The sequence below is a fragment of the Anomaloglossus baeobatrachus genome, chromosome 4 (genome assembly GCF_048569485.1).
Source record: "Anomaloglossus baeobatrachus isolate aAnoBae1 chromosome 4, aAnoBae1.hap1, whole genome shotgun sequence".
NCBI lineage: Eukaryota > Metazoa > Chordata > Amphibia > Anura > Aromobatidae > Anomaloglossus > Anomaloglossus baeobatrachus.
In genome coordinates, this window is record NC_134356.1 from 483,034,576 (window position 1) to 483,049,830 (window position 15,255).

Genomic DNA, 15,255 nt, shown 5'->3' on the forward strand with positions numbered 1-15,255 from the left:
TAAAATTACCTTTTTTCATAGAATCCTAGAATGTTACATTTGGAAGGCACCGCCAGGGTTATCTGGTCCCACCTCCTTCTCACAGCAAGATTCACTATATCATCCCTTAAAGAGTGGTGCTTTAATTCTTTTGGCTTCTCCTATTGCATTCACAGTAAACCGAGGAGGCCTGATGCTAACAGGCAAGGTATAGTCTGCTGGGAGGAGCCAATCTTTAATTCTATGTAATGCTAGTTTCAGCCTCCAGGTGGCAGCAGATTATCCCATGGTTCTGTGTCCCCCAAATAAAACTGAGAAATACATTTTACGGTGAGTACCAAACTCTACTTTTTTATTTTTTTTTTCTCAGCAACTATTATTCTGCAATCCTTTACATGACCATTTATAATATTCTGTGCTATAGAATGGTAATGTATTCATAAAAGCAAACGGCATACGGATGGTCCATGTGATGTCTGTTGGTTTTTTTTCCTCACCCATAGACTTGCATTGGCGAGCCTTAGCCGTTTTACGCCACCATATGTAGCATACTGAGCGTTTTTTCCTCTTGCTGAAAGCGGCTGAGCAAAAAAATCGTAGATCAGCACTGCCTTTTTGTCTAACATTGGACCTAGTGTAATCAATATTTATTTTATTAGATTCCACTTGGCATATTTATACGCACATGTAAGCGAACCCTAAAAGAAATGTAGCAGATTTTTGTTATGTAATCGGAGATATTTATGATTGAGGGGCAGAGACCCGGAGTCTAGCGATGTATCACTTACTGGACTGCTTGATGCAGTTTTGCTAGAATCCATGTCTTCTCTTAAGTATATATAGCAGTGATCATAATGCATAGCTTTGGGTAACCCCACCCCCCACAACATTGATTGGTACCTTCCTCTGTACACTGGTGGGGGCCGGGTTACACAGATTATCTTAAATGTCATGCACGATAGACTTAAGGCCCCTTTACACACTGAAACTTTCTAGCGATCCCACCAGCGATCTCGACCTGGCCGGGATCGCTGGAAAGTCTCTAACAGTCGCTGGTGAGCTATCAAACAAGCAGATCTGGCCAACGATGCAGCAGCGATACGGACCTGCAGAACGACCTCGCTGGAAAGGGAATGCTAGCACGCCTATGGGCTGGGTCGCTAAAGATGTCGTTGTAACGGTGTCAAACACACCGCGATACATGCTGCACAGTGGGGAACAAAGGACCAAAGAATGGTCCTGAATGACTTGTAGCGATCAGCGATCTCACAGCGGGGGCCAGGTCACTTATGCGTGTCATACACTACAATGTCGCTGGGGAGGTCGCTATTACGTCACAAAACCGGTGACGTTACAGCGATATCGCTTGCGATGTTGCAGTGTGTAAAGGGGCCTTTATTCCTGCAGTGATAATATCCAGCTGATAAAACACTGATTGTTTTGAAACTATAGCAAGCTGCTGAGTAAGTTGACACATATCTGGAATCGGGGTCTATTGCATTATTCTCGCTGATTAAATAGATAAAACGGTCTTACAGATTCCCTTTAACTTATACTTATCTTATATATTTGTTCTAGTAAACTTGTAATCAACCAGATCATCCCTGAAGACGATGCAGTTTATCAGTGCATGGCTGAAAATAGCCAGGGCTCTGCCATGTCCCGGGCAAGGCTCACTGTTGTGATGTCTGAAGACAGACCCAGTGCTCCACGTAACCTCCGAGCAGAGACAATGTCCAGTTCAGCCATTATTCTATCGTGGGAAAGGCCTCTGTATAACTCAGAAAAAGTCATTGCTTATTCTGTGCATTACATGAAGGCGGAAGGTAAGAATAAGACTTGCAGCAAGTGTTTATGGAAAGCCTATAGATTTCTGACAGCTGCACTCAGCTTTTGTCGTCCCTTTGATAAGATTTTCTGTTCCAGAATTACCTTTAGCTTTCATTCAGTAATGTGGAATTAAATTAAAAGTCGATTGATAAATGTTTCACGTGCTATTTCTCAACTGTGCTATACATTTGCTTTGTATGTGTAATGCTACTTTTACCATATCCATACTCTTAGGTACATGCTTTAGGTAGGAAAATTGGTTTGAATATTTTCTAGTGATCATCTGACTTTAATATACTAAGGGCATGCAGTATATACAAGTATACAGCGCCTAACCTTGTTACAACTCTTTTATGTGTCGAATAATGGTTTTTTTGTGTTTAAGCAAAAGGAAAAACAAACTTCTTTTGTAACACTGCCTACAGAACTTCATCATATTTTCTATAGAGAAGAATACAACCTAATATATAAGTAGTTAGTGTGGAGTAGAAAGAGATCGGCGTCAAAGAAAGCCAACAGGTGTCCTTTAAAAAGGGAGAGCTCTTGCATTTAAATTAGCGGGTTAGTGCGCCGGGCAAGCGAAAGGTCTGATGAGAGTACATGAGTGTATTAATTCCTTGTTAGCAATTTGGAAGCTCTACAAAGAGTGTAGTGATTCTGTTTGTAGGCTGGTCTCACCCCCTATTATGGCCATTTCATCAGGCCTCCACATGAGGCCCAGTGGCTCATTCACTCCAAGAACAAGGCCTTTTAATTTGAGCTTAAGGATCTTGTTTAGCGGGTCAAAAATCGTGCCACGACATTCCTAATTAACAAACCATCAACGGCTCTGTTGTGAGATGCCAGTAATCTTGTCTAATTAAAATGCTTTTTAGTCAATTCAGAAATGTGGGAAAGCTTAATAGTGGAATTTGGTCTTTGGTTTTGTTTTATAAATTTAATGGTTATGGGCGGTGGGGGAGTTTTGATTAAGTTGACATGCGTTTTGGTGTGAAATGGACTTGAACCACAACAGCCTTCAACAACCTTATTCCGCTTACCAGTTCCTATGTATAGGAATTAGGACGCAACAAAGAGAATCACAGCAATGCAACCCTCTGCATATTTCAATATGAATTGCCGAAAATTTTCCTAAGCTCATTAAGACGCAAGACATTTATAGAGGGCCTTCTCCTTCAGTGCCCCTGCTTCATCCTATCCCATGTCCATAATAGATTTCAACTATATAATCGCCCTTTTACAATGCAGCTTTTTGTGTAGTTGTTGTTTCTTATAAAACGGCTTGTTCTTGAATGCCACGACTCCGAAAACCTGGTTTGTTTTTCCCAACGTTAAATTACAAGGATTTAGAGTGAAGGAATTGTAAGTGGGTAAATGGTCTATCGATTAGCCATGTGTTGGTTTTTTTTTTGTTTTTGTTTTGGGGGTTTTTCTCTCTTTAATGGAACAGTTTACCAAAACTTGTTGTGACTAGTTGTGAAACACAAGCTGATTGTTACTTTTAATGCTCTTGAGTGAAATGTAATTACTGATCGGATATAAGAGACACAAGATTCAGTTACATTATAATCTTTCTACGCTCATGAAAAAAATGGACCCTTCTGTTAAAGTAAGAAAAACCCACAATGGGCACAGAAATAACTTGAAATTGATAAAAGTAATTTTCAATTTAAATTTACTGAATATATATTAATGAAAATCAGGCCTTTATTTTCGAATTGTAGTTCAAATTAAAAAAAAATTAATAAAAAAAACACACTAATGAAAATTGTACTCCTAGAAAAGATTTAAAAAAGGTGTGCCCTGTAATTAGCATCTATAATTAGCATTGTCTAAAAGCTTGTAATCAGTCAGTCTGCCTTTTTATAGGGTGAAAAGTAGTCACTGTGCTGTTTTGGTATCATGGTGTGCACCACAATAAAAGCTAAGGAGGGAGTTGTCACAGGAGATTAGAAAATTATATACAAACATGTTAAAGGTATAAAACCATCTCCAAACAGCTTGATGTTCTTGTTAGTATAGTTGGACATATTATGCAGCAGTTTAAGGACTATGTGACTGTAACTAACCTCCCTGGAAGTGGCTGCAAGTTGAAAATTGATGACAAATGGAACAGACGGATAATACGAATAGTAAATAAAGAGCCTAGAACAAGTTCTAAAGAGATTGCAGGTGACCTCCAAGGTTAAGGTATAACGGTATCAAATTCCACCATCCATAGCTGTGTTGGCTACTGTGGACTTCATGGAATATTCATGAACATTGTACCTACTGTGAAACATGGAGATTGTTTTGGGGCTGTATTGCTTCCTCTGGCACAAGGTTTCTTGAATTTGTGCAGGGTGCAATGAAATCTCAATCTCAAGACTATGAAGTCATTCTGAAGCCAAATTTGCTGCCCAATGTCAGTCACAGGTCATGTGTCCTCCAAGAGGATAATGACCCAAAACACACAACTAAAAACATCCAAGAGTGGCTAAGAGCAAAGAATTAGACTATATTGATATGGGCTTCTATGAGTCCTGATCTAAATCGTATTGATCATCAGTGGAAAGAGCTGAAACATGCAGTCTGCAGAAGGCAGCCTTCAAACCTTAAACAGCTGGAGACGTTTTTTCATGAGGTGTGGACCTATATACCTGTAGACAGGTACAGAAGTTTCATTGAGAGTTATAGAAATCGTTTGTTTGCATTAATTGCCTAAAAAGGTTGTGCAACAAAATATTTAGCTAAAGGTTCCTTAGTTTTTTGTCCAGGCCATTTTCAATATTTTTTTTCGTTGTAGAACCACAATTCAAAATCAATGTCTGATTTTCATTAATAAATATTTAGTACATTTAAAAATTTGAAATTATTTTTGCCAATTTCTTTTTATTTTAATGACCCCTGTGGGGTTTTCTTACTTTTACCAGAAGGCTGTCCACATTTGTATGTGCCATTGGGATTTATTCTCCAAAGCTGTTATATCAACAAAAAGCTTAATGTTAGAATCCTACTTTCTTTGTCGCTCTATTGGGAGACCCAGACAATTGGGTTGTATAGGCTATGCCTCCGGAGGCCGCACAAAGTATTACACTCAAAAGTGTTAAGCCCCTCCCCTTCTGCCTATACACCCCCCGTGCTCCCACGGGCTCCTCAGTTTTTTGCTTTGTGCGAAGGAGGTCAGACACGCACAGCACAGCTCCACAGATTGGTCAGCAGCAGCTGCTGACCATGTCGGATGGAAGAAAAGTGGGCCCATATAGGGCCCCCAGCATGCTCCCTTCTCACCCCACTCTTGTCGGCGGTGTTGTTAAGGTTGAGGTATCCATTGCGGGTACGGAGGCTGGAGCCCACATGCTGCTTTCCTTCCCCATCCCCCTCAGGGCTCTGGGTGAAGTGGGATCCTATCGGTCTCCAGGCACTGAGACCGTGCTTCATCCACAACTCCTGTGGAGACTGCTGGATAGGAGCCGGGTACCGTTCAGGGACATGGCCCTGCTACGTGAAGGTACTCTGTATCCCTGTGGGGACCGCGCACGATAACACCTCAGCTTTGCTGGGTGTGCTAGTGCACCGGGGACCGCGGCGCTGACCGGGTTTAATTGTGCCATTACACACTCAGCGTCGCTGAGTGTGTTTATATGTAGGGGCTACCGCGCTAACCGCCGCTGCTATGGGAAACTGTGGAGCGGCTGGGACTTGTAGTTCGCCGGGGACTTCGGCGCCGGCCGCGCTTTTACGGCGGCCATGCTTATACTCGAGTCCCCGGCTTTCTTGCGGCCTAGCTTCCTTTTCTCCCGCCACCAGCCCTGACAGGCAGGGGAAGGGCGGGACGCTGCACGGAACGAGCAGCACTGAGGGCTGGAGTATGATTTGCATACTCCACCCCCCTCACTGTGCACAGTGTGAGCACCAGTTCCCGCACTTTCTCGGCCACGCCCACGGCTCCCTCCTCTCGTCAGGACGCCGCAGCCATTCCTGTCAGCTCCTCCGACGCTGCAGAGAGGGACAAACCCTGGGAGACCCAGACACGGTCTCTGGTGGCCTCACAACCGCTTTAGGCGGCTGATAAGCAGCACCTGTGGTGCTAGCCCCATGGTGCTGTAGTGTATTGATACATTATTTGTTTATAGTATATACTCTACACTGTATGAGCACAGTTCATTCTGGCTATATACCCTATTGTGTTACTCAGGGAAAACAATAGCATGGCGCCCACAAAAGGCAGGGGTGCCAAAACACAGGCTTATTATGCTGCCTGCGCCTTATGTAAGACCCCGCTACCGGCAGGTTCCACTGACCCTCATTGTGTGCAATGTTCGGCCCCTGTACCACTTCTTCAGCCAGAGCCTCTGCTAAGAGGGGCCCAGGGGGAGCCACCTGTTGACACTGTCCAGGTGACGGGGACTGAGTTTGCAAAACTCTCTGAGACTATGGCTAAGATACTAGAAGCCTTGCAGTCCAGGCCGGTATCTCAGCAAAGGGACTCTGTTGAATCATTGTTCCCTGACCCCCCTCAGTTGGTCCAACAATGTCCTCCCGGGGTATCTCATACATCCCAGGCTGAGGGTTATGACTTAGACCCCAGCCCCAGACCGAATAAGCGGGCTCGCTTAGAATTTCCCTCGACATCATATTGTTTAGGGTCTCAGCGGGGGGAATCTCTGGTTGATGATGCGGAGACAGCTGATCAGGATTCTGATCCTGAGGGCGCTCTCAATCTTAATACTCCAGACGGGGACGCCATAGTGAACGATCTTATTGCGTCCATCAATCAAATGCTGGATATTTCTCCCTCAGCTCCTCCGGCGGAGGAGTTAGCGTCTCAGCAGGAGAAATTCCGTTTCAGGTTCCCCAAGCGCACACAGAGTATGTTTCTAGACCACTCTGATTTCAGAGAGGCAGTCCAGAATCACCATGCTTGTCCAGATAAGCGTTTTTCTAAGCGCCTTAAGGATACACGTTATCCTTTTCCCCCTGACGTGGTTAAAGGTTGGACTCAGTGTCCCAAAGTGGACCCTCCAATCTCCAGACTGGCGGCTAGATCCATACTTGCAGTGGAAGATGGGGCCTCGCTCAAAGATGCCACTGACAGGCAGATGGAGCTCTGGTTGAAATCCATCTATGAAGCTATCGGAGCTTCTTTTGCCCCAGCATTCGCAGCCGTTTGGGCGCTACAAGCTATCTCAGCAGGTCAAGCGCAAATTGAAGCAGCCACATGCACGGCCGCGCCACAAGTGGCATCCATTACCACCCAGACCTCGGCAATTGCGTCTTACGCTATTAATGCGGTCCTGGACTCTGCGAGCCGTACGGCGGTTGCGGCCGCCAATTCGGTGGTACTCCGCAGGGCCTTGTGGCTACGGGAATGGAAGGCAGATTCTGCTTCCAAAAAGCGCTTAACCAGTTTGCCAATTTCTGGCGACAGGCTGTTTGGCGAGCGTCTGGATGAAATCATCAAACAATCCAAGGGAAAGGATACATCCTTACCCCAGCCCAAACAGAACATACCCCAACAGAGGAGAGTGCAGTCGAGGTTTCGGTCCTTTCGGGGCGCGGGCAGGTCCCAATTCTCCTCGTCCAAAAGGTCTCAGAAAGAACAAGGGAACTCTGATGCATGGCGGTCTAAGTCACGTCCTAAAAAGACCACCGGAGGCGCCGCTAACAAAGCGGCTTCCTCATGACTTTCGACCTCCTCTAGTAGCATCATCGGTCGGTGGCAGGCTCTCCCTCTTTTGCGACACCTGGCTGCCACAAATAAAAGACCGCTGGGTGAGAGACATTCTGTCTCACGGTTACAAGATAGAGTTCACCTCTCGTCCCCCGACTCGATTCTTCAGGTCATCCCCGCCTCCCGAGCGAGCCGAGGCTCTTCTGCAGGCGCTGGGCACTCTGAAGGCAGAAGGAGTGGTGGTCCCTGTTCCTCTTCAGCAACAGGGTCACGGTTTTTACTCCAACTTGTTTGTGGTCCCAAAGAAGGACGGGTCTTTCCGCCCGGTCCTGGAACTGAAACTGCTCAACAAACACGTAAAAACCCGACGGTTCAGGATGGAATCCCTCCGCTCCGTCATCGCCTCAATGTCCCAGGGAGATTTCCTTGCATCGATCGATATCAAAGATGCTTATCTCCACGTACCGATTGCTCCAGAGCACCAGCGCTTCTTGCGCTTCGCCATAGGAAACGAACACCTGCAGTTCATGGCACTGCCGTTCGGCCTGGCAACAGCCCCACGGGTTTTTACCAAGGTTATGGCTACGGTAGTAGCGCTCCTACACTCGCAGGGTCACTCGGTGATCCCGTACTTGGACGATCTGCTGATCAAGGCACCCTCTCAAGAGGCATGCCAACGCAGCCTCGACGCTACCCTGGAGACTCTCCAGGGTTTCGGGTGGATCATCAATTTTCCAAAGTCAAATCTGACACCGGCTCAATCGCTGACATATCTTGGCATGGAGTTTCATACCCTCTCAGCGATAGTGAAGCTTCCGCTGATCAAGCAGCAGTCACTACAGAAAGGGGTACAATCTCTCCTTCAAGGCCAGTCACACCCCTTGAGGCGCCTCATGCACTTCCTGGGGAAGATGGTGGCAGCAATGGAGGCAGTCCCTTTCGCGCAGTTTCACCTGCGTCCCCTTCAATGGGACATCTTACGCAAATGGGACAGGAAGCCGACGTCCCTCGACAGGACCGTCTCCCTCTCTCAGGCGACCAAAGCTTCCCTTCGGTGGTGGCTCCTTCCCACTTCATTATCGAAGGGGAAATCCTTCCTACCCCCATCCTGGGAAGTAGTCACGACGGACGCGAGTCTGTCAGGGTGGGGAGCGGTTTTTCTCCACCACAGGGCTCAGGGTACGTGGACCCAGCAAGAGTCCTCGCTTCAGATCAATGTTCTGGAAATACGGGCAGTGTATCTTGCCCTGAAAGCGTTCCAGCAGTGGCTGAAGGGCAAGCAGATCCGAATTCAGTCGGACAACTCCACAGCGGTGGCATACATCAACCACCAAGGCGGCACACGCAGCCGGCAAGCCTTCCAGGAAGTCCGGCGGATTTTGATGTGGGTGGAAGCCACGGCCTCCACCATATCCGCAGTTCACATCCCAGGCGTGGAAAACTGGGAAGCAGATTATCTCAGTCGCCAGGGCATGGACGCAGGGGAATGGTGCCTTCACCCGGACGTGTTTCAGGAGATCTGTTGCCGCTGGGGGGTGCCGGACGTCGACCTCATGGCGTCCCGGCACAACAACAAGGTACCAATGTTCATGGCACGGTCTCAAGATCCCAGAGCTCTGGCGGCAGACGCCTTAGTTCAGGATTGGTCGCAGTTTCAGCTCCCTTATGTGTTTCCTCCGCTGGCACTGTTGCCCAGAGTGTTACGCAAGATCAGGGACGACTGCCGCCGCGTCCTTCTCGTCGCTCCAGACTGGCCGAGGCGGTCGTGGTACCCGGATCTGTGGCATCTCACGGTCGGCCAACCGTGGGCACTACCAGACCGACCAGACTTGCTATCTCAAGGGCCGTTTTTCCATCTGAATTCTGCGGCCCTCAACCTGACTGTGTGGCCATTGAGTCCTGGATCCTAGCGTCTTCAGGGTTATCTCAAGACGTCATTGCCACTATGAGACAAGCTAGGAAACCAACGTCCGCTAAAATCTACCACAGGACGTGGAAAATTTTCCTGTCGTGGTGTTCTGCTCAGGGTATTTCTCCCTGGCCTTTTGCCTTGCCCACTTTTCTGTCCTTCCTTCAATCTGGACTGGAAAAGGGTTTGTCGCTCGGCTCTCTTAAGGGACAAGTCTCAGCGCTCTCTGTGTTTTTCCAGAAGCGCCTAGCCAGACTTCCACAGGTACGCACGTTCCTGCAGGGGGTTTGTCACATCGTCCCTCCTTACAAGCGACCGTTAGAACCCTGGGATCTGAACAGGGTGCTGATGGTTCTTCAGAAACCACCATTCGAGCCAATGAGGGATATTTCTCTCTCACGCCTTTCGCAGAAAGTGGTTTTTCTAGTAGCAGTCACTTCACTTCGGAGAGTGTCTGAGCTAGCAGCGCTTTCATGCAAAACCCCTTTCCTGGTGTTTCACCAGGACAAGGTGGTTCTACGTCCGGTTCCGGAATTTCTCCCTAAGGTGGTATCCCCCTTTCATCTCAATCAGGATATCTCCTTACCTTCTTTTTGTCCTCATCCAGTTCACCAATGTGAAAAGGATTTGCACTTGTTAGATCTGGTGAGAGCACTCAGAATCTACATTTCTCGTACGGCGCCTCTGCGCCGCTCGGATGCACTCTTTGTCCTTGTCGCTGGCCAGCGTAAAGGGTCACAGGCTTCCAAATCAACCCTGGCTCGGTGGATCAAGGAGCCAATTATCGAAGCTTACCGTTCGGCTGGGCTTCCGGTTCCCTCAGGGCTGAAGGCCCATTCTACCAGAGCCGTGGGCGCGTCCTGGGCTTTGAGGCACCAGGCTACGGCTCAGCAGGTGTGTCAGGCGGCTACCTGGTCGAGTCTGCACACTTTCATGAAGCACTATCAAGTGCATACCTATGCTTCGGCGGATGCCAGCCTAGGTAGACGAGTCCTTCAGGCGGCGGTTGCCCACCTGTAGGAAGAGGCCGTTTTACGGCTCTCTTACGAGGTATTATTTTACCCACCCAGGGACTGCTTTTGGACGTCCCAATTGTCTGGGTCTCCCAATAGAGCGACAAAGAAGAAGGGAATTTTGTTTACTTACCGTAAATTCCTTTTCTTCTAGCTCTAATTGGGAGACCCAGCACCCGCCCCTGTTTTTTTGTGTACACATGTTGTTCATGTTGAATGGTTTCAGTTCTCCGATATTCCTTCGGATTGAAGTTACTTTAAACCAGTTTATAATTATTTTTCCTCCTTCTTGCTTTTGCACCAAAACTGAGGAGCCCGTGGGAGCACGGGGGGTGTATAGGCAGAAGGGGAGGGGCTTAACACTTTTGAGTGTAATACTTTGTGCGGCCTCCGGAGGCATAGCCTATACAACCCAATTGTCTGGGTCTCCCAATTAGAGCTAGAAGAAAAGGAATTTACGGTAAGTAAACAAAATTCCCTTCTTTAATACCCCTTTTGCTTTAGGCATTGTTGTAGCTGCTACCTTGTGTTTCTCCCTTTGCTAATTTTTAAATGCAAAAATCAAGTGGAACACATCTATCTATCTATCTTTACCGATCTATCTATAATGGCAAGCAAAAGGGTAACAATGTGTTTTGAACATTTTAATTTCAGGCTCTATATCTCACCATCCTCTATAGCTTTGAGCGTGAAAGTACCTTTATTTTATAGCGAATCATCTTGGCTATCTCATACAAAATATTGAATTGCTACTATTTAGCATATGATTAGTTTTGCAGATTCTTGTCATGTCACTGCATTGTTACTGTTTTAACTCCTACAAATCTAAATTTAAATTATTATTTTGTAAATCCACCTTCGGCTTTCAACACTGCCTGAATCCTTCTGGCATGCTCTTGATCAGATTTAAGCATATCTCAACCAAATTCTGATGCCAGATCTCTTCCATACATTCCCAATGTTGGTGCATACTGGTCAACTCGTTTGTGATGCAGCTTTTCTTATGATATTGAAGGATTCTTCACCTTTTTCTGGCAACCATTTCAGACTTGTGTAACGTGCGTCACATGGTGCTTGCACCAGAACTGATAGACTTTGATGAGCTGTGTAACTGTTGACTCTGATATTTTGCCTGGACCTCCACCTCTTACCTTTTGAATGGTTGGATGGACTTGCTTTCATATTCTTCCAACTGTCATGGCACTCACATGCAGTTTGGCAATTTTCTTGGCGAAGAGACTGCTATCAATTAGCTGGATGATGCAGTTTCTCTTTTCTTGGGAAATCTTCTTCATGGCTGATCCTTGATTTGAACTAGTGACCTTCCACTTTAAAGTTAACCTAATACAACACTGAGCTATTATAGAATGTGGGAACAGGTTGTTATTTGTAGTATACAGAAAGAAAAAGATTTTTCCACCACCAGGAGCAAAACTGTAACAATGCAGTGAAAAGACAAGAATCTGCATAACTAATCATATTCTAACTAGTTGCAAGTCAAATTTCTGTATGAGACAGACAAGATGATTGTATATAACATGAAGGTAGTTTCACGTTTGAAGCTGTAGTGGATAGTGTGATATGGAGCTTGATAGTCAAAGGTTCTAAACATTGTTACCCTATTGCTCGTCAGTCAGGTATTCTCAGTATGGAAAACTATTTTCAGATGCAAGATGAAACTAATTAAAAAAAAAGTTCTGGGTACTGCCTTGTAATCAGGAATGGACATATATCCCTTTTACGAAAAGTTTTAATGTTATGTACACATAGTTATGTGTGTTATTGTGTGCACTGTATATTTTTGTTCCATAGGACTGAATAATGAGGAATATCAGGTGGTGATGGGGAATGACACAAGTCATTACATTATTGATGATTTGGAACCAGCCAGCAACTACACATTTTACATTGTTGCCTATATGCCGATGGGTGCAAGCCAGATGTCAGACCACGTGACACAAAATACACTTGAAGATGGTAAGACGTTGCTGCATTGTCTGTTTAATATTAGTCCCACATGATTTTCCATAATAATCCAATCTACGGTATATCTGTAAACAGATACTTGTTAAATCAGGAAAAATCTTGATAGCTGGAATGGCAATGTGACAACTGGACATGTGAACTCCGCCTTAAAAGATCCATTTGTGCAATGTCTCTTTGTGGGATAGATTTTCACTTCCCATATAATTGTGATTGATTTTACTTTTTAAAGATCGCTCTCCTGGAAAATCTATGCTTTACTCCAAGTTTGAATGGTTATCTCAACAGTAATTGCACTGTACTTCTTGATACTTTTTTTTTAAATTATGCATATTAAAAAAATTGTTTGCTAAACAGCATAAAAAAATGCTTATTTTTCAGTCCCACTCCGTGCCCCAGAAATCAGTTTAACAAGTCGCAGTCCTACAGACGTTCTAATCTCATGGCTGACCATCCCACTTAAGTTTCGGCGAGGAAGAATCATTCTGTATCGGTTATCCTTTCGATTGAGCACTGAAAGCTTGGTCCAAGTTCTAGAACTTCCGGGGACAACACATGAGTATTTTTTGGAAGGCCTTCAACCTGACAATGTTTACTTGGTTTGCATCGCAGCAGCAACTAATGTAGGATGGGGAGAATCCTCAGTTTGGACCTCACACAGGACTCCCAAAGCAAGCAGCATTAGAGGTAAGTGCTTTGTCTCAATATGTAATCATGTATCATGTATTCTCTAAAATGCTTCCTTCATGAAAAAAAAATCTTCATGAGCAGGAGAATTAAACATTCTGAGGTCTCTATATTTGTCTATCAGCAAACATGATATAAAAAAGCAAAAAAGAATATCATTACAGCAAGATGGAATTACAGCTGTATATTGCTCAGGCCAAAAGACTACTACTACTCCACCAGGTTACAGCTAAACCCCCACTAGGTGGAGGCATCACAGGTGCAGGAGGAGCCAATCACACTCACTTCCAAATATGGAGGAGGTGACGGCTGGATGGTAAAACTGCACACTGATGGCTTGCATAGAGCACTGTTCACACTAGCAGACGCACAGTCACAAACCCGCAGCCTATTAGGTGACGCCCATACTATTAGATCAGGCGGGCTGCCAAGCCGGTTCCCACTGCGCGCTACGTAGGGACAGAAACTCTGATAGCAAGGCCTAACAAAAAGGGGCCTGGCTGTATCCTGTACAAAAAATATGAGGTTTTTTGTTAGCGTTATGGCCATAAGACGTAAGCCTACAACCCTCGTCACGGGAACCTCATGCTTGTAGGTCCCTACACTATATATAATATAAAAAAGCAAAAAAGAATATCATTACTTACAGCAAGATGGAATTGCAGCTGTATATTGCTCAGGCCAAAAGACTACTGCTACTCCAGCAGGTTACAGCTAAACCCCCACTAGGTGGAGGCATCACAGGTGCAGGAGGAGCCAATCACCCACACTTCTGACTGACTAACATGTCAGCAAACATGTTACAATTTACATATGTCCTTTATTCCGAAAACAAAAATCTGTAGTTTTGATTTAGGAAATTCCTTCTTTAGAATAAGCTGGATAGGGCTTTGCAGAGACGCTGACTCAGGTGCAATCATCAGGAGCTGATACTCGCGAAGTTGAGGGGCACTCCCATTTTTCAAACCTCCCCTTGGTTGAGAAAGAGGAACGCCCCCCAAACGTCGCAAGTGTGATCTCCTGCTGGTTGCACCTGTATCTCAGCTGTGGTCTCCCCAAATCTCTATCCAGCTTTTTCTAAAGAAGAAAAATCGTAATCAAAACTACAGAGATACAAGTACATATGTTGGCGATTTGAGCTATCTTCGTTACCAATTTCCCACTGTTGAGCTAGAAAATTCCAATTCTAAAAAGTTTGTCTTAGATTTTCTATTTGTGTAGTTGTCTAATTTGTTTGAAAAAACCTGTAGATGAGAAGGTTGAGCTAGAATTGCAAGTAAACGTTTACAGATAATGCAGACCTTAAATGCATGGCTGTGACATCTGAGGTTTGATAGTTCAAGTCAGGTCAACTAAAAACTGAATTCACAGAGGCTACTCTTAGGTTCTTCTGTAAAAACAGTCCTTTTGCTCATGCTGTCACATATCAGTGGCTAGACTTGGTATACCAGTTGGTTTTCTACCTTGCAGTTCCATATTAAGTCTGTCAAAACTTGTAAAGATGCTACAAAAGAGACCATGGTCTATGTAATGTATCAAGGTGGCCATACTTAATGAAGGGCACAGGCAGGCCCCAAAGAATGACCACAAAACTGCACACTTCCAAATGACATCTAAAACACATGAAAAAGAGGAGTTTTAATGTGCAATTAAAAGATATTTTATTTAGCATAGTAAAGACAACATATAAGTACATACAATAGCATTGGATAGAAGGCTAACACTCTGCTCCTATGAATCACAAAGTAAACTGACATCACCTTAAGATGTTAAATAGGGATGAGCGAGCATGCTCACCGCTGCTCAGTGCTCGCCCGAGCATCTCAGTGCTCGGTATACTCGGCGAGCTCCGAGTATCGGCGAGATTCTCAGGCAGATGCTCGGCTCCCCCTCCCTGCATGTTGCCGGTATTTACAGAGTCAGCCCACATGCAGGGATTGGCTGTCACACACTGTAATGCCACAACCAACATGGCTGTGGCATTACAGTGATTGGCTGGCTGCACAGAGTCATCAGTCAGCTGTGTATCACACCTGATGGCACTGTGCTCGGCAGTGTTATCCACAGTCAGCTAGTATAGGAGGAGGTGCTGCTGAGCTAGGGACAGACTTTAGTGTGTATCTTAGATAGTGTAGGTACTAGGAGACGTAACATCACCATTGCTATATTAACCCACTCGGTAGGTTACTATGGCATCGGTG

At 45.4% G+C, this 15,255-nt stretch overlaps 1 protein-coding gene across 1 annotated transcript in view; it reads left to right on the forward strand.

The window, feature by feature from the left end:
- PRTG (protogenin) overlaps window positions 1-15,255 on the forward strand; it is a 169,671-nt gene that overhangs the window by 80,840 nt on the left and 73,576 nt on the right. Inside the window, exons 9-11 of the mRNA XM_075343665.1 lie at window positions 1,558-1,805; window positions 12,197-12,361; window positions 12,749-13,054. Of these exons, the coding sequence (XP_075199780.1) occupies window positions 1,558-1,805; window positions 12,197-12,361; window positions 12,749-13,054 (719 nt within the window). The remainder of the gene's footprint in view (window positions 1-1,557; window positions 1,806-12,196; window positions 12,362-12,748; window positions 13,055-15,255) is intronic.